At 36.6% G+C, this 18,348-nt stretch overlaps 3 protein-coding genes across 4 annotated transcripts; 1 reads left to right on the forward strand and 2 right to left on the reverse strand.

Moving 5' to 3' along the window:
* Window positions 1-1,429: 1,429 nt before the first annotated feature.
* Window positions 1,430-4,352, reverse strand: LOC105977968 (nifU-like protein 4, mitochondrial). The gene is made up of 3 exons (XM_013003369.2): window positions 3,926-4,352; window positions 3,564-3,725; window positions 1,430-2,116 (listed from the first exon to the last, which is right to left on the reverse strand). Exons 1-3 carry the CDS (start codon window positions 4,137-4,139, stop codon window positions 1,653-1,655), a joined length of 840 nt encoding a protein of 279 aa, XP_012858823.2. The 5' UTR covers window positions 4,140-4,352; the 3' UTR covers window positions 1,430-1,652.
* A 986-nt stretch (window positions 4,353-5,338) lies between these two features.
* LOC105977680 (uncharacterized) lies at window positions 5,339-12,756 on the forward strand. 2 transcript variants are annotated; one of them, XM_013003026.2, is made up of 6 exons: window positions 5,339-5,976; window positions 6,804-7,515; window positions 7,950-8,319; window positions 10,303-10,745; window positions 10,828-12,231; window positions 12,313-12,756. In XM_013003026.2, exons 1-4 carry the CDS (start codon window positions 5,715-5,717, stop codon window positions 10,351-10,353), a joined length of 1,395 nt encoding a protein of 464 aa, XP_012858480.2. In that variant the 5' UTR covers window positions 5,339-5,714; the 3' UTR covers window positions 10,354-10,745; window positions 10,828-12,231; window positions 12,313-12,756. The 2 variants fall into 2 exon arrangements, with proteins under 2 accessions (XP_012858480.2, XP_012858482.2); XM_013003028.2 differs by lacking the exon at window positions 12,313-12,756 and having other exon boundaries at window positions 5,432-5,976; window positions 10,836-11,115.
* On the reverse strand, window positions 12,599-18,252 carry LOC105977681 (Zn-dependent exopeptidases superfamily protein). Its single transcript, XM_013003029.2, has 10 exons — window positions 17,985-18,252; window positions 17,806-17,896; window positions 17,034-17,169; window positions 16,498-16,770; window positions 16,168-16,315; window positions 15,174-15,413; window positions 14,549-14,681; window positions 13,806-13,987; window positions 13,261-13,373; window positions 12,599-13,062 (listed from the first exon to the last, which is right to left on the reverse strand). Exons 1-10 carry the CDS (start codon window positions 18,180-18,182, stop codon window positions 12,954-12,956), a joined length of 1,623 nt encoding a protein of 540 aa, XP_012858483.2. The 5' UTR covers window positions 18,183-18,252; the 3' UTR covers window positions 12,599-12,953.
* Window positions 18,253-18,348: the final 96 nt, after the last annotated feature.

Below are 18,348 nucleotides of genomic sequence, written 5' to 3' on the forward strand. Positions count from 1 at the left end.
GGTTTTATTATTATAGGCGAGAATTGAAATGAACAATTAGTACAAGGGCTTCTATAAACAATTTAGGATAAATTATGAAAATTCTCCTAAAGTTAGGTTAAATTACAAAAACACTTTCATCTATCAGTAATTATCAAAATATCGCCAATGTTCATTTCCATCTTACACCCACCCCCTCAAGGTGTGGTTTTTTGACGGGATCTTCTTGATGCCGAGGAATATTATCTAAAAAATGCCGATTCTACCCTTACAGATGTCACATTTCTTTATGTTACTTTTTAAAGGCAAAAATTTACCCTCAGGGAGCCTTGACACCAAATTTTTATTCTTCTTAAATAACATATTCACAATTTTTTAGTATTACTACTACCCCTCTTAGAGTAGTTTTTGTCTTTAAAAAATAATATAAGAAAATGCACGGGTAGAATTGGCATTGGCATTTCTCAGGAATTATTTTCCGGAATAAAAAAAAATCCGTGAAAAATACACCCTGAGGGGGTCATTGTAAGATGAAAACAAATGTTGGGGGAGATTTTTATAATTACGGAATAGGTGGTGGTGTTTTTCATAATTTAAACTAAGTTCAGGGGGATTTTCATAATTTACCCAACAATTGAGCACTTATTTTTAAATAAAAGTAAAATACGATAACGACTTGCATGTTTATCAACACAATTAATAATAGGGTTAAATACAAAAACACCCCTGTACTATGCACTTTGTATCATTTCCCCCCCTGTGCTATCCATAAATACAAAAAAACCCCTGCTGTTATATTTTTTCCAAAATCTGACGAAAATACCCCTGCTAAGCCTATAAATATAGGGGTTTGTTTGAGTCATTTTCCACTATATTTTTTTAACATTTTCGGTCAATTTTACTTGGGAAATTTTGATATTTTTGTTTTTTTCTTCAAAACATTTAATTACTTAGATTTTTTTTTTTTTCTGAATAAAACCTTTTATTTTCGTCATTTTTAATTTCTTCACATTTTTCTTAAATGTCTTCCGGTAGTTCAAATTCTCAACAATAATAGGATTTTAAAGATGTTTGTAATCTTAGGATGTTTGAACAACCGGAAGACATTTAAGAAAAAAAAATGAAGAAACTTAAAATGACAAAAATAAAAGGTTTTATTTAGAAAATTAAAAAAATCTAAGCAATTAGATGTTTTGGAGAAAAAAATATAAATACCAAAATTTTCCACGTAAAATTGAATGAAAATGGTAAAATATATAGTGGAAAATGGCTCAAACTATATATATATGCTTGAGTAAGGGTATTTTCGTCATATTTTGAAAAAAATGTAATGTGAGGGGGGTTTTTGTGTTTATGTGTAGTACAGGGGGGTATATGATACAATGTTCATAGTACAGGGGTGTTTTTGTATTTAACCCTTAATAATATGCAAAATCGAAAAAAAAAAAAGTAACCAAAGAGAAAATTGAGGAAGTACATAAATTCAGGGTCCTGCAAATGTCTGAGCAACAATCTGAAAGTAAAACAAGAAACTAAATAAATAAATAACTGTATAATCATTTAAATTATCATACTGCAGATTAAAAAAATAAAAACAAATTAAAAGAAATTCGCAGGATTAAGTGGAAATGTAGTTAGTTTAACCTGGAGATCCTTCAAAACTTGGGTGCTAATTATTCATGTGGTGCTCCACTAAGTGCTGGATCTTCATCTTCAGCATCAAATTCTTGTTCGACACCTTTGACCTCTGTCACATAATGCATTAGCATATTCTCAATCCCAGATTTCAGAGTGACGGACGAGCTAGGGCAACCGCTGCATGCTCCTTGCATTCTTAGTTTAACTATACCCGTCTCTATGTCGAACCCCACGTACTCAATATCACCACCGTCATCTTGTACAGCTGGACGAATACGAGTCTCCAAAAGTTCTTTGATCATGGCTACAGTTTCCGAATCGTCTTCATGGATAGCTGTGTCCATCGAAGCTGCAGTTTCGGAATCCATTATCAATGGCTGCCCGGACGAATAGAAATCCATGATCGCTGCGAAGATTTGAGGTTTCAGAAAATCCCATGAGGTTTCTTCCGATTTTGTCACGGTTATGAAATCTGACCCGAAGAAGACCCTGGTAGCTCCTGCGATTATTGAGCACAGATCTCAGGAAAGAAAGTGATTGCAAATGTATCATATGATACAGTAGCTTAAACAAATCGTACCATAAAACTGCAATTGGTACGACATTCTTGCAACATACTCATGAAACTGGAAAAAAAAAACAATTGCATAAGCATGCAAAGACGAGACCAATCACATGAAAAATGATGAAATTATGCCATGCACGGCTCATGCTGGAACCAAGTCGCCATCTGAAGGGGAAACTCCAGCTTCGCACCCATTTTTTTAAAATGCATTTAATGGCCAAGTTCTCTAACATAATCATCGTTATTATTTACGACAAACCAACTTATTTCGTACTGATTGATCAGCGGGTATATGCCTGGAAGCAGAATATACAACTGTACTCAACTAGATGAATTTTCACTCTCCAATTTTTTACAACATGACCGAGTCATTAGAGCAGAATTTACCTACACTCATGCTGCCATCTGCATACTAAGATAAAGTGACATTTATGGAGGTGAAGCGCTGATTTCAATCATTTCCTCCGTTACGGAATTAACAAAATGAATCGTTAAAGGCGGATAAATCGATACATGTTGGTAAAAATGAAGATTAGCCAAATTGTGAACAGTCTCTCAAATACCCTACTAAATCGATACTTACAACCAACTCACATTAAATCTCTGAGAAGGCAGCTTCTTAATATCATTCTCAGAACCTCCCAACCTCCCATAAGTTTAACAATAAAACTTCTAATGAGATATCAACATCACCAACCATTAGATCTCCGTAGGCCTCGTTTTGTTGCCACAATAAGATTAACCAAGATAAGATTAAATAATCTAATGAAACCCAATTGTATTATTGGATCTTGAAATGTCCAATAAAAAAATGCCTAGAAGGCAAGATAAGCCATGATAACATAATATTTGCGGGTCGACCCGGCAAGTTATTGGAGATACGAAACATCAAACAAAGTCCAACTATTTAGTTAATAAGGATACCTACTCTTTCTTACTTCTCCTAATTTAGTAAACGACTTATCAGCAGCACGTGGTTTATCTAGGTTTCTTCCCTCTGGTTAATATCTATGGAAGCTTACTTACAGAACATACCAAAATAAATAGACAATGAAAATTATATCTGAAATCTAACATGGGAAGTTAAAATCAAGAGTTCTTGCCCAAATTCAATGCTCTTAGTGATTAAAAAGCACCCGTGCTGGCACCACATCTACTTATAGCAGCCATGCTGCAAGCACGAATCGCACTTACCAAATTGAACTATAATTTAGATGTTTTCAAAGAGTAATAGCCTATTTGCAAGTAAAATCAGTACGATGGCAACAAATCGACACAATACATAAAAATTACAGAAAATCAATTCAAAAATTAACAGACAAAAGACATAAAACTAGGTTAAAAAAAAATCAATAATATCTAAATCACTAAGAATGCATACCATCAATTCCGAACAGAGTCTTTGCAAGCGGCGAACTCATAGCAGAACGCGCATTAGGAAAGTCCGCAGTACCGGTTTCCAGGACTGGTTTCCCAGGGTAGAACATGAGAGAAGCAGGATTAGGAGTTGATTGTGTTTGGATAAACATGCTCCTTCTCTGCCCTGTTCATCAATACAAAAACAGTAAGCTCTATCCACATACAAATTGAAGAAAAAAAAACATGTAATTTAAGCACAAAAAAAAAAAAAGGTAAATAGATAACCTACAGGTGATGAATAATCAGAAATTAAAGTTCAGAGAATTCGTCTGTGAAATTCTACGATTGAACAACGCAGCTGTGAAATTAAAACGCTGAGCATACCTTTCATATGATTCCATTGAGATAAGCGCAGAGAATTCTTCAACGAGGTTGAATCTGAACAGCCACCGGACGGAGATGAATAAGAGAAGAGAAGCCGACGAGATACGTATATACCCCTAGCGGAGTTGTGTGAATTGAAGGGTTTTGGTAGTGATTCGCCGGAGTTACTGCTCTGTAGAACAGCTCGGCGCACCAATCTTCCGAAACCTCTCATCGCTGATCAATCCCCCTTTTTGCTCTCTCCTTCGCCAGATTTTTCACGGCGGAGGTGGTTTTGTATAGCGGTGAATAGCCAAACTGGATAAATACCACCGGCGGTCACTGTAAAAAAAAAATTAATTGCAATTTATATAAACATTTCTTATTGTTATTATCTTGTCAATTAAAATTGGACTGGATTTTCCATTCTAATTAGTACTATCATATCATTTGTGTAATGCTAACTATTTTCTCTTTATTTTGCGACAAAGGCTTGAATCAGAAATTTTGTACGTGTCAAATACTGAACCAAAAATTTGGTTCGATATTCAGTAAATATTTTTTGGAATTCCGTTTTTCGGCACTGTATATGGTATTGATGCCCGGTGGTATATTGTATTGTACCGAATACCGAAATTTTTAATAAACATTTGTTTTTTTTCTTTTATTTTAAATTAAATTATAAAATACTTTTAGATGGATAAAATTTTCAATTATTTAAAAATTAACCTCTATTGATAATCACTTTTTGTTATCAGGGCCGACCGGCCGATTAATGAAATTTTTATGTCAATTTTTTTTTTGAGTAAATTCAAGTCTATTACAAAGGGAAGTAGGGGAGGGGGGCTCGAACCCTAGACCTTTACCCTATTGGTAAAAGCTAGGTACCAACTCTCCTAATGAGAGTTGGTAAATTTTAATGTCAACTTCAAGAATTAGTTTGTTTAGATATATATATCTTTTACATTTTTTTTTAATTATTAAAATATAATTTCGGTTTTACTGGTACGAACCGGAAAAATTGAATTAATTCGATAAAAATACTGTACCTAATCAAATTGTTCGGCACGGTAAACAGTACAAATGTCCCGTGTTCTATTATTTTCAATTACAAGTTATCGAAATTTCAATTTACGAAAATTCCGGAGTACAAACGGTATTACAGGCTCACATTATGTTTTTGGTATTGTGTTAAAACCTAAGTTGGCCCATGAAATTATTATTCTTTTGGCCCAATGTAATATATGATGAATGTATCTTTATTTAATTTTATTTATTTATTTGTTATAAGTTTGTCCAAGAAATTTAAATTAAATATATTTATGATAAAGTAATAAATAAATCAGATAATAAAATAAATAGACGTGTCAGAGAAAAAAAAAATCGAATAAATTAGACATTCTATTTATCCCAATTACCAAGTTAAACAGCGGAGATTCCATTCACGAAGAAACGCATCGCATCAGAAATCACGTGGCATGCACGTGGCAACCCACCGTATTCCCGAAGCAAAGGCAAAAAGGCAATACGGGCACAGACAACAAAGAAGAAAAAAAAGAAAACGTAAAAACAGTCGTCAAACCCTATCTTCTTCTTCTTCTCTCTTATTTTCCCCCCTTGAAACCCTAATCGGAACATCTGATTCTCTCTCGATTCAGCAGACGAATTGAGATGAATTTCTACGGATTTCTCGAATCGGAGCACCACGTCATCTCGAGCTTCAGCTGGATTTGATGATTTGCTGTTCACAGAATCAAGCTCTGAGTACTCGCTGCGTCTTAATCGCGTAAGATTATTCGTCGAAGCGTTTATGGAGGGCTCTTCGACGGCGTCTTTGGCCGCGGCGGAGGACGGTCCCGAGTCCTGGGAGGTTGCTGATGTGGACGCCAGCATGCGCCGCCTCATGCTTTCCACCAGAACGGATTCTAATGTTAGTTCTAATAAGCAGGGTGAGATAGATTTGGGCTCTGCTTCGGATTTGGACGCGGATTCGGGTATGCCGGACGATCTGATTAACACAGTGGATCAGTTTTTGCGGGAAGCTATACAAAATCCTCGCGAGCGCCTTTCTGGTAAGTTTTATTTGGAGTTATTTTTTCGTCATCTGTTTTCTGTCTTTCAAAATTTACTAGTTGTTTTGTTTGTAGAAGGGCTGTGAATTTAGCATCACATTAACTCTTAATACTGTATAGTAGCTGTATTACTGCCTTTATTGATTCTTTGGATGAGCAATTCCTTACTCATGTGATGAAGTTTTTTGTGTGTTGGGTAAGTTAGAGTCTGCTGGGAAATGACTGGAATCTGCTTTCCTTTTAGCGATAATATATTAATAGTTTCGTGTAAGTTATGAACTGAAGTGCAAATCACGATAATTCATGGAAGGTGTATGATTGTGTTTAGGTCACATGGAGAATGATTAAAGGAAATGATGAAGTTCTGAAAATTTGCACACATAGAGGACACATTTAGAGGTATTTGCATGTAGTTTTATTCGCATTATGAAGCAGCTATTTTTGGATGTTTATTTTATCTCATGAGTTACCAAACTCTAAAAACCAGCGTTCTACTTCTAAATGAAGAATATCAAATAACTATACATTGGCGGTGGATTTAGTTTATGCGAAAAAGAATGCTACGAATAGCGACAAGTTGTTGAGTTGATCTTAGAATGCATAGATTAACATTAATCGATTATGGAGGTTGTGAAACTTCTATTTTGGTTTGTTAAAACAACTTTTGAGTGTTAACATCTTATAATTTGCATGGGCAAATAAACACAAATCTGTGTTACTGATGCTTAATTCACTCATTTACATTATTAATGATGTTATTTGAACATATTTTGAATATCCTCTTGCATCTGATCCCAAAAAAGTAATGATTTTACATGTCTATTCAGTCTTGCGGATGGAGCAGGACGTGGAGAAGTTCATTCAGGATACTACTAGGGAGCAGATGGAATTCCAGCAGCTGCCAACATCTTACTTGCGCTTGGCTGCACATCGTGTTGCACAGCACTACTCACTGCAATCTATGGTTTTATTGGATAATAACCTGCCCGATGGGTCTGGTTCCAGAATCATTGTACGGAAGGCTTCTCATATCCGGCTTCCTTTGGTTCGTCTTGCTGACATTCCTGTAACTTTACCTACTGAAAGCAGTGGTGCTGTCAAGGTTGCAATCAAGCAGAGACCACAGAAAGGGTCCCTGAATAACAGCAATTCAGATATGCATTCTGGAAAATCAAATAGTTCCAAAAGTGTGGAGGAAAGGAAGGAGGAATACAATAGGGCTCGAGCAAGGATATTTAGTTCCAACAGTTCTAGTGGGAGTTTTAGTGGGAAACAAGATAACGATCCCAGGGTTCAGGATAGTTTCCAGCATGGGTCATCGGGAATAACGAAGCCAGACGAGAGAATTTTCCCTAGTGGTGGACCTGATATGATTATTGGCAGAAGTTTGTCCGACTCTGCTACATCTAGCAGTAGATTATCCAGAGCTAGGCCAGAGAAGGAGCCCATTGGGAGGCCGAAGACGAATAATAGGGTAGCTATCTTTCGGGACCGTGAAATCGACCGAAAAGATCCCGACTACAACAGGAACTATGACAGGTGTACTTTACGCTCTTCCCCTCGTTCAATTCTGTGTCATTCTTTCCTTCATTTAGTTCCAGATCAGTGTTGTATATAATCTTTGTAACGAGTATAATTGATGGGTTCCCCCCTTGCACATGTGATCTTCTGCAACTTCTATTCCTACTGTTAGCAAATATTCTATATTTTGTTCTACTTCTATATGGATTTGTTTCAGTATTGACGTAAATTTTATCAGAGATGTTAGTACTATTTTTATCTGCCCATCAGCTTATATGGGTCTTGATGCATTGACAACTGTTGTGTGCAAATCTTCACTTTATAACTCTGCATGATTCATTTTTTGGAAGCGTCCAGTCTTGGTTGATGGAGTAGCTTGAATCGATTGGAAATTCTCTGCTGATCATCATGATCATGACGCCTGGAAGTAATATTTTTATTATTTTTCTCAGGTACATGCAGAGGTTTGATCCTGGCTTTGGATTTAGTGGAGGTCCATATCCTATCCAGCCTATGTATGCACCTGCAATTAACTACAACACTGAGTTTCCACAGCTTGGATCTAGTCATATGCCCTCAATACCGTCCGAACATCAACCTCGGCCTCTTCCCCAACACCTGCCCGGGCAATGGGTTGCTCCATCTGGTCCTGGTGGTATTGGGTATGGTCCTGCTGAGACCATGCTGTCTCCATATAGCTCTGGTCATGTCAATGCACGTATGAACTCTGGTCTGTACTTACACTCTACACAATATCCTTGTCAACGATCAGGACTGCCATATATCCATCCTCTTGAACAAATTCATCAGCCCTTTTCACAGGTATGCCATGCAATATGTTTTCTCTGCTCTCATGGTCCAATATATTGCAACCAATGAACGAGTGTATTACCTGTTATACGAAAATATCTCTTAATTCTTTTTAATAAGTGGTCAGACAAAGTAAATTATCTGAAGTCATAAACCAAACCTGAGTGATAAACTTTTGCAGTTCATATTATTCCTGTTTCAAAATATTTAATGTCAAACACAAAAGCCTGCGAGTTGAACGTCCCCATCATGTATAACTAGTGGCGTTATTTGATGACTTCAGCAAAATTCAAGAATATAGTGGGGATGAAAACACTAGTTTACTAGGATTAATTGGTCCATATGCTTACGTGAATCCTTGTAGAGATTTTCCAGGGTTTTCTAATGGAAAATTAATGTTATTACATGTTTTAAAATTAAAAGTAGTTTCCTTTTGATGTTTTGTGTTTACTATAACAGGGTAGATAAATAGGTTGTAAGTTGTTATATTCTGGAACTGATAAACTAAATATATGGATTTTGTTTTATTCTGCATCCATTGCGAGCTGGATTTATCCCTTCATGAAATAATGGCTTTACGGTAACTATTTCTTTGGAAGCTGCCTGAGATAAGAACTATAGAATGACAAAACGTTGACATGAATAACAAAGCAATAAAGTGAGCAAATTTCTGTCAACAATCATATTTATTCATCTCTCTTCCTCCAAATTTACTAAAAAACTTGTTTCATTTTCATTTTTGGCTGTCCTTTAAAAGAAATATTGATCCGAATATCTATGGCCATTAAGATGGAAGCCTGGCAATGCACTTCAAATCGCATTAATGCCACAGGAGGACTCTGGGTATTGAACAATGTTTACTATCAGCGCTGGTGGTAGTTGCACCTCACAAAAATAATTTTATTATATGATTGAAATTTTCTGTTATTGGGTGGTTTAACCATGATTAGCATAGAATTTGATGCCAACATTTCATTAAAAGCCACAAGTGAAGACCTGAACGTGTGGATTAGCTACCTTATGATGTTCCTTCTCTCTCTCTCTCTCTCTCTCTCTCTCTCTCTCTCTCTCTCTCTCTCTCTCTCTCTCTCTCTCTCAGTAATAACGTGATATGTACTACTCTTTTCTGTGATTGCATATTCCGATGCCACAACAAGGAAAACCACTGTTCTCGTTGGTCTATTTTGACAACAATCATAACATCTTCTCTCCCTTTCCTCTCGTGTCTTATCTGTATACTCTCTCAATCTTTATGAAGATAATTGAGCAATAAATTCTTTGGTTATTTTATCTACTTACCAAAGAACTAGATAGTTATGTCCTGTTTATTGCAAAAGAACTTACGTCACTGTAAGTTTATGCTGCAGACCCAACTGGCTCTAATATGAGATGTCATGGATCAGTTTAACAAGGTGGTTTAGTTGTCAAGGCTTATGCAACTGATGAGCTCTTTGTATAGCACATTAGATACACCCAGAGTAGAGGGCAATATAAAGATAACAAAGGTCGGGAGAGTTTTTGAACTCTAGGATTTGATGATTGTAGAGCTTCATTTTGGTTATAACATGCTGCGATTTTTAAAATCATCCTCTCTTAGCTGAGAACAAGAGTTATGCAGTAATATATTGCCCAGAATTTGCCAGATCATGTGGTTGAGTATGCTCTTTCATTTGCATTATATGGTTCATGATAGATGTGCACTATTTTTTTTTGTGGGGTTAACTTGAGAACTCTCTAGGTTTAGTACCCTCACCCCCCTGGACATGTACCAACTTTTGATGCAGATAACGACCATGGGGCGGTGAAATTATTCTGAAAAAAGTAAATTAAAAATTTATGATTTCTGTTATTGGTTCAATTACACTGCCATCGTTTTAGGACAAGCACAAAGAAACTCGATCTCTTTTGTATTTGTGTATTTTATATTCCAGTCACGCTATTGTTTTTAACTTCTATTTGATATCTGCCCTATTTGATTTTCCCTTCTATTTTCAGTCTCATCAGCAACAACCTGACCCGAATTTTGGATTAGCCCGGCCCCGATGAGGGGCTTGGGCGATGCCTGCACCCTGGTGGTCAATACTGGGCTTGGTTCGATGGAAGCTGCTGCTAGGGCAGCATATTCGGCTCCAACTGACTAGGGTGCAGGCATAACGAACGGACTGGGATATGTGCTGAGTGGTTGTGCACACACACACACACACACACACACACACACACACTCTGCTGCTGCTTGCGGAGTCCATTCAGCCGTTCTCAGTTCGATGTACAGCTCTGTTTCTGGACGGAGCTTGTTGACAGTGGCAACTGAAAAAGATGAATTGAGTGAGTTCCCTAGAGCTCTGCTTTGTCACTGTTTGTGATAACGATGATGATGAAAATCGACGGGGAGAGGAAAAATGTCAGAGCTTTAAACTCGTGTTGCAGTTTAGGCACAGGTATTTTCAACACATTATCTACTTTGATTGTCTGTATTTTTATGGGGTATGAGCTCGTGAAGCTTATGGTTCCTTTTTTTAGCCTTGCAGCACCAGTGCACATGGTGGCGCATGATGAATGAGAGTGATGCCGTTTGCGTGGGCTTCTCGTTGTGGGTGCTTTTGGCTGTAAGCCTATTGACTGCAACTTGTTTTGAGCTCTGATTACTTTTTGTATTGTGCTTCTAGTGTAAGTGTTGCTTCCAAAACACATTGAACTTTATCAAAAAAGTTTATTAGTTAAAACGTAACGTAACCCTCGTCACTTTATTTCTGTGAATTCTGTTGTGTGTGCTTTAATGAAATATAACAATGCTAATTTTATTAAAAACGAATGAGTTATTCTGCATTAATAGCTCAGCTGTTGGAAAGGTTTGTTGCTGTTAAATTTCCTGAACTTTTGTAAATCACAGTTGGGAGTTGGAACCAATTGAAAGCTTAGGAAATTGAAAATCCATTACGATATCGGAATTTTTGGAACTTATTTCGACTGATGTTGCTAATGTTTTTGAAAGAAAATTACTTCCAATATGTTTAAATATTGTTGACCTACTCCAACCATATATAATTTTAGAGTTGCTCAATTCTTTTCATAAACTATCCTATGTGTCGATTGGCAAGACGCATCAAATTTTAGGAGACGAAACGAGACAATTGGATCATTTCCATCAAATTTGTATTGCCGAACTTTGAAAGATGATTAATTAATATTTGAAATGGGGTCTATAACGAATTATCTTATAAATTTAGCAAATTATAAATTTACACGTAACTATTATTTATAAATTTAGGCGAACTATTATTTTAACACCTTCCCAAGTTGGTACCAACCTATGAATTTAGGGGAACTATTATTTTGTCGGTACCGTCCTATGAATTTTGGCGAACTATTATTTTAACACGTCGTTCCCAAGTAGGTACCCAAGTTTTCACTAGGGAAATAAATACGCATCCATCCATTCCATCCCATATGGAATACAAGCAAAAGCATGCAAAAAGAGCGTGATGCCAAGTAACAACCATCCTTTATCTCTCACCTTGGAAACACATGTTTTTGATGACCAAAATTGTCTCACTAAAAAAATCTTCCAATGTACACTAACATTCCAACTGCTCCCTGTCTTGTTCCCCCTCTTTTCACACTTTTTTACACACCCAATTCCCACGAGACATATATCTCCTAAACAACAACTCTATGTTTTGTGCATGCTTGCTTACATATGTCATTTATCATGAGCAAAGTGACAGAATTATGGCTTTACAGATAGGTTCCTATTTGCTGCTTTATCATCACATTTGCTCTTCCTCGTGTGCCTCTTGATAAGAGCTTCTCATTTCAGACAGTATAAATAGTTGCTTCTCATTCTCGTATCACTCACTACACATCCACAACTTTCCCTTGGTCTTGGGTCTCAATCTTCTCGAGTTTTGCATCTTGCTCTAACAGGTAGTTTTACAAATACTCACACACACACACACATGCAAACATACTCACTGTTTGATATGCATTTTTTGTGTTGATTTGCAGACCAGTGAAAAAGTTTGGGAAATGGAGAAGCAAAACTCGGAGCTGTTCCTGGAGAACTGCGAAATGATGCGTGAAAACGAGAGGTTGCGTAAGAAAGCTGAACAGCTCAACAAGGAGAACCAGGCCTTGCTTTCCGAGTTGAAGCAGAAGCTTCTAGAAGCAACTACCAAACAAATATCCGAACTCCAACTCAAAGCTAGCTCCACAAGTTCAGGAACAGCCAACAAGAAGAGCAATAAAGCTCGCCCTCAGAAACACAACTAGTGAACAAGTTTTCAGAGAACTATTTGGCGAAATGTTCCATCATTTATGTGAAACTCTTATGAGCTGATCAATGTTTTTTTTTCTCGTTCTAGTCTATCTTGTTATTCATCGTATCCATCTGCATCCAGTAATGCCGGTTTCTGCAGTTTTACAGAAACAGAATAAAGTTGAATTTAGAAACTTATGCCCAACAGAAACCAAGCACTCTTTTATCGTGCGAGCGCGCACACACACGCACACATATATGTCTTTATTATTATTCTCCTCCCTCTAGCCCCACTTCTACTGCAGCAAAAATAATCACGGGAAGAGAGAAAAGAAACCAAAGAATGGAGTGGGGATCTAATGACTTGATAAAATCTTTCTTCATCAAGAAGCTAGAAATCCACTCTCAGCTTTTTGTCGATACTTGAGAATGTTCTATAAAATGCCATGAAGTGCTTGTAAGCAATGTCAATATCCTCTTTTCCGCAGATTTCCCTCACACTGCAAATAGAGAAAGCAAATGAAATGTAGATGAATAGATTTTATATAGAGATACAAAACAAATTTCCAGGACACAGATGTAGAAGCATTTGATTAAATGGCTTTCTTTTTTTCCCAGAATGCAACAGTTTTGCTATCACTTTACATCTAAAGTCTTTAACATCGTTGTGACACATGTACTTAACCTTAAATGCTTACCTGTGCATGGACAGTTGAGGTATGCCACAATCCACTGTACGAATTCCAACTCCTGCAGCCAATATGGGACCAATAGTGGATCCACATCCCATATCGTTTCTCACAACGAATTCCTGCAAAAAGAAATAAAATAATACGTTGCATAACGACAATGTTTGGATAATGACAATACTAGATATCTATTAACCTGAAAAAAATACAGCTCAGTTATACCAACAGTACCCACTACTCCGCCATCTATTATTTTATTTCTTAATTTTGAGAAGCCAACTTTTAAGGTATAGTCGTTACAATGGCATTTAGAAAGGCTAATATAGTTATGTTGCAAAAGGATCATTAAAGAAACTACTAGCTTACGTAGTGGACAAAAGCATCAGAGCATGGCAGGTGCATTCAGAAGCAGTAGACAAGAAGCAAATTACTTTCCCATTGACAGAAGAATAGCCGGGTTACTGAGGACATGTCTCATTCAGTAGACAGAAAATCTATAACATTCTTCAATTTGTCCTTATTTAGTAGCATTAACTTAGGCAAATTAAATTTACCTGAATGGGAAGATTATGAAGTTTAGCAACTTCCTTGAAAAGGAAAGATGTAATTCCACTTGTAGCATAACGTTGGTTTGCATTGTGCTTTATGACAAGCCCCTTTTGCAACAGTGGTCGATGATTTTCTTCATGCTTATCTATAAAATTGGGGTGGACTCCATGAGCCATGTCCGCAGACACTGCAAAAGTGGTCAAATATAGAGCCAACTGAAGATTAGCATAAGATGTGTTAGACAGGAGATATGATAGTAAGATGAACAAAATCATTTCTCTATCCTACATTCCTACTTTCTTTCTTGGACTAATAGCAAAGAGATAATTGTTGTCACTTGTCAGATTACGACTAGCCACTCAAGCTACATATCAACTAGTGAACATTTGCGTTGAACCATATGACCCAAAAATGACTACTTCTAAAATTAGTTGAAAATGGAAAAATCAACATAATAACAGCAACCATATATTTGATAGGGCGGTCATGTGCACAGGTTAGTCTCCCCTCTATACAAGGTTGTCTAAATGAACTTGTTAAAAGTGGACCTTTTCACGAGTTTATCCTTCATAACGGCACAACATTTCCCCTTTTTATCAGGAAAACCTAGCTTGCTCGAAAAAAAGAAAAACTAGATACCAAGTTCTAGCAACTCAATTTTGATTAAAAAAAAGTAAAAAATTGACGGATAGTACATGGATTTGTGAGAAAAGAGATGTATGATCTTGCCACATAAAGCTTAGCATACCAAGAAAAGAGTGACGAATTGCACGGGCAAAGCCACATTCCCCAACAGGCGGTTCACCTAAACAAGCAATTATCCGTCTCATGGCCTCAAACATAGTTGGCGCACCTGCCCCCTGGTATGAATCTGAACCAACCTGTAACAACATGACGTGGATTTAGAAAAAAAGCAGGGTTCTGACCATCAGGAACAATGTGCAGGTTGTATGGCATGCTTAAGATAATTTTCACAAGTTGAACCTACTCATCCAAAACCATAACAAATAATTACCATCTTCTAACTTCATCACATCTCTTATCTCTGTATTGAGTTTTCTGTAGAGATATGTTTCGAATTCATCGGTCCATGTGTAACAAAATACCATTTAACATCAACAGAATTACGAGCTTTCCATTGCCCTTGATTAAGTAAGAAACAGGTCACATAGCTTAGAGTTTGATGTTATTCTATTATCAATGAAACTGCTGACAAACATCAATAGTCATTATAGTCCTTCAAATGAGAAGGCGGCAAGAATATTATGAGAATCCGAATTATCCAGCTATGCTTAAACTCCCTAGGCTCAACGTGCAACTTAACGAAATGATTCTCCATGAAGATCAAAATTTTGCAGTGAACTGCAATTTACCTCCTCATTATCAAATAAAGCAACCATTCGAATTGAATGCTCATTTTCTAAATCTTCAGGTGAGGCACAGGAATCGATAAGGCCTCTTAGTGCACAAAAACTTGAAGCCAGATTATCCAATCTTCCAGAAAATATGAACTCATCATTAGCACCTCCAAGACAGCTGGGTTGAGTATCACAGACGTTCAATTCGACGCTGACAATATCTTGAACTTTACAACATAGCTCATCCGACAAGATCTGAAAAATGAAATGTATATGGTGCAATATGCCTTAGATGACCTTGTTATATATCCATAGTTATACTACATGACATGATATAACAGCAAAAGTGACTTTGCTCTCAACTAACCATGTTTTATGTAGAGAATATTGATTAGAAGAAGAAACATCAAACTTTTATGTCTATGATAGTGTTTTAGCATAGAGTCCAAGTGTTAACACGGGCAAGTAGTTAGGTGGATTAGGAGTTTTGTGAGAACATAGTAGAGGAATGTAATTTCATATTACACTTCAACATTGAAACTATCAATCTCAATAATATAATCAAAATAGTGTGACATGTTGAAATAAAATCCTTTATCGTCATACTTTTTTAAACAAAAACAATGATTCTTAGATCCAAAATGTTCTGTCAGCACAATTGAGAGAATATACTTCTTGATTATCCATTTAGAGTCCATATATTCAAAGCTGAAACTACAACTATATTGCATACTGAAAATCACAAAATTCTCACACGCGGAACAAATTGGAGATACGCAAATACATCATCTAGTTATTTAGGCAATCCGATGAAGTTTCAGGAGAAGATGCTCAACAAAATGAGTTATACGCTGAGTTTACACAGAAGTAAGTTCCTTTTGTAATTTTTTTTCTTCTTTTAAAATCACAATTTTATTTACAATTTTTGTCTACACTTAACCGTAGCCTCACTGAAACTTTTCAAGTCATCCAGATATAATGTAACAGAAGAATGCGATCAGAGAAATACCTTCATGAGCAGTTGGTGATGAGCATCTTTTAAATGTGATGAACTAATTTTATCATCAAGCTCAGGAGCTGTTTTGTCAGCTTGGATTGCCAACAGAGGGATAAGCTGAGTCTCAAGGTTAGGCTTAAATCCATCTGTATTTACCGTCCTAAAAATCAATAAGCAAACATAAAAGTCACAAACATCAGTAGTGCTCGGACTCGATTAAGACAAGGATCTCTAACATAGTTGTTCATTCTGCGGCATAGCATATAAGAAACATAGGCAATATAAATAGATATTATGTAGGAAGTGGAATGTTGTGTTGGGGGGGAGGGTTGTGCAACAGACCTGTCGAGATGAATAGCAAGTGTAGGAACTCGCAATAAGGGTCTCTTTATCTTGACTAGCTTATGTGAAAAGGAACCATCATCAGCTCTAACAATAACCCTTCCAGCCAGACTTAAGTCTCTGTCAAACCATGTGTGCCATAAACCACCACCATAAGTCTGTACATTGACCATAAGATAGCCGGATTTGGATGATGCGGACTTTGGCTTCAGTTTAAGACATGGGCTATCTGTATGTGCAGCAATCACATGAAAACCGTTGCCAATTGAATACCTGCAACACTATTGCAGGGTTTTCATTAACCAATATCATAGGAAAAATAGGAAAACAAATAGTTTTAATGTCTTACGCCACAAACCAAATACCATTAATTAAATTGATGAAAACGATACAAGAAGAAATGGGAATTCAAGGAAATCATGTGGAGTAACTAGAAACATATCTTTTAAAAATTAACAGGACAATTTCTTTTACAAGATTCACAGCATAAGACACGACGATAAATTTTAGTAATCTATAAGACGCGTTTTACTCACTTTTCTCCAATGGCAAAGGCAACTAAAGAAGACATGTTCCGCGTGAAAAAATAGCGACCACCAGGCTTCAGTTTCCATTCTTCATTCTCATTCAGCAAATGAAATCCAGCAGCCACTAGTTGCCGTTTTGCTTCAGCTAACAAAATGAGATTAACAATGGTTTATATATTTTAAATGGAATAAACTAAATTACTCTACTGATTTGTTTCCTTTCCGTAGATTAGGTTCAACTGCATGTGCTCTCAGCCTCTCACTACACATAATGGCATACAAATGTAAGCTAATCCACCATAATTTGCCAACACCTCTTTGTTAGTTTCAAAATATTGTTGAGATTCCAAACATAAACAAAGTACACTTTAATCATGTGACAGGATTATAAAGGTCTGATTTATTCTCTGTGTTGCAAATATAATCTATCCTAGACATCACGCCAGGAGATTAAGAACATAAATCCAGTGAGTCGTTATTTTTCATTTCTAGACTCCCATGGTTTAATATCGACAAACATATGCTTTTTGTTACGTGAAATTTAAAACGAAGCGAAGACACTTTATGGACAAGCTCATAGCCACTAACTTCAGTTGTATGTTAGCAGCACCGATCTGTTCGATCCTAATTTTTGTTATCATATCAACACCACACAAAATATTTCCTCATCTTCCTCAAATGCAGGCATTTGCAAAAAATATGTGGCAATTAATTGAAAAACTAAACAGAAATCTTAGAAACATGCATAATTTGACATGAAACAAAAAAGCTAATTTGATACCAGTAGCATGGAACTGAGTCCAGGACTCATTGAGGTAGTCCAGAAGATCGCCAACTATTGACATGCTCGATTGAGTACTTGAAATGCTGCCCTGCAATCGCGATTTAAACTGTTAAATTTCAAATACATACGTTTCATAAAACCTAATCGAAGGTTAGAAATGATACAGATGCAGAGACCTCGGAATTAGACCGAAGTGGTGGAGTGGTGGAGAGCATACGGCGGCCGCCGCCGCCGCCGATGTTGTGGCGGAGATTGCTGTTGTCATTGGCGCGGGTGGTGAAGAAAGGTGAGGCGAGAGGATAATTGGACAGTATTGCTGATGGTTTGAGAATCGGAGATGGTTGGAAAAGATGAAACCGACTGATGGACGCCATTCTTCCTAAAGCTCAACTGAGGGTGAACAAATCTGAAAGATATATAAATTAATTTTCGAAAATTTAATTACCTTTTTTATTTGATTTATTATAATTTTATTAAGTTTAGAGTTAAATTGATTTTAGACCCTACTATTCCGTTCTATTTACATTTTACACCCCTGCC

Source organism: Erythranthe guttata, chromosome 6 (genome assembly GCF_056151865.1).
Source record: "Erythranthe guttata isolate IM_541 chromosome 6, IM_541, whole genome shotgun sequence".
Lineage (NCBI taxonomy): Eukaryota > Viridiplantae > Streptophyta > Magnoliopsida > Lamiales > Phrymaceae > Erythranthe > Erythranthe guttata.

Excerpts from the sequence above, each read along its gene's own strand:
- LOC105977968 (XM_013003369.2), bottom strand. The coding sequence starts at position 4,139 with ATGAGAGGTTTCGGAAGATTGGTGCGCCGAGCTGTTCTACAGAGCAGT. Across the intron at positions 3,726-3,925 it reads TCAATGGAATCATATGAAAG|GGCAGAGAAGGAGCATGTTT; the intron begins GTATGCTCAGCG and ends ATTGATGAACAG. Across the intron at positions 2,117-3,563 it reads GACTCTGTTCGGAATTGATG|GAGCTACCAGGGTCTTCTTC; the intron begins GTATGCATTCTT and ends CAATAATCGCAG.
- LOC105977680 (XM_013003026.2), top strand. The coding sequence starts at position 5,715 with ATGGAGGGCTCTTCGACGGCGTCTTTGGCCGCGGCGGAGGACGGTCCC. Across the intron at positions 5,977-6,803 it reads TCCTCGCGAGCGCCTTTCTG|TCTTGCGGATGGAGCAGGAC; the intron begins GTAAGTTTTATT and ends ATGTCTATTCAG. Across the intron at positions 8,320-10,302 it reads TTCATCAGCCCTTTTCACAG|TCTCATCAGCAACAACCTGA; the intron begins GTATGCCATGCA and ends TTCTATTTTCAG.
- LOC105977681 (XM_013003029.2), bottom strand. The coding sequence starts at position 18,182 with ATGGCGTCCATCAGTCGGTTTCATCTTTTCCAACCATCTCCGATTCTC. Across the intron at positions 16,316-16,497 it reads CTTGCTATTCATCTCGACAG|GACGGTAAATACAGATGGAT; the intron begins GTCTGTTGCACA and ends ATTGATTTTTAG. Across the intron at positions 13,988-14,548 it reads AATTCGTCACTCTTTTCTTG|TGTCTGCGGACATGGCTCAT; the intron begins GTATGCTAAGCT and ends CCACTTTTGCAG.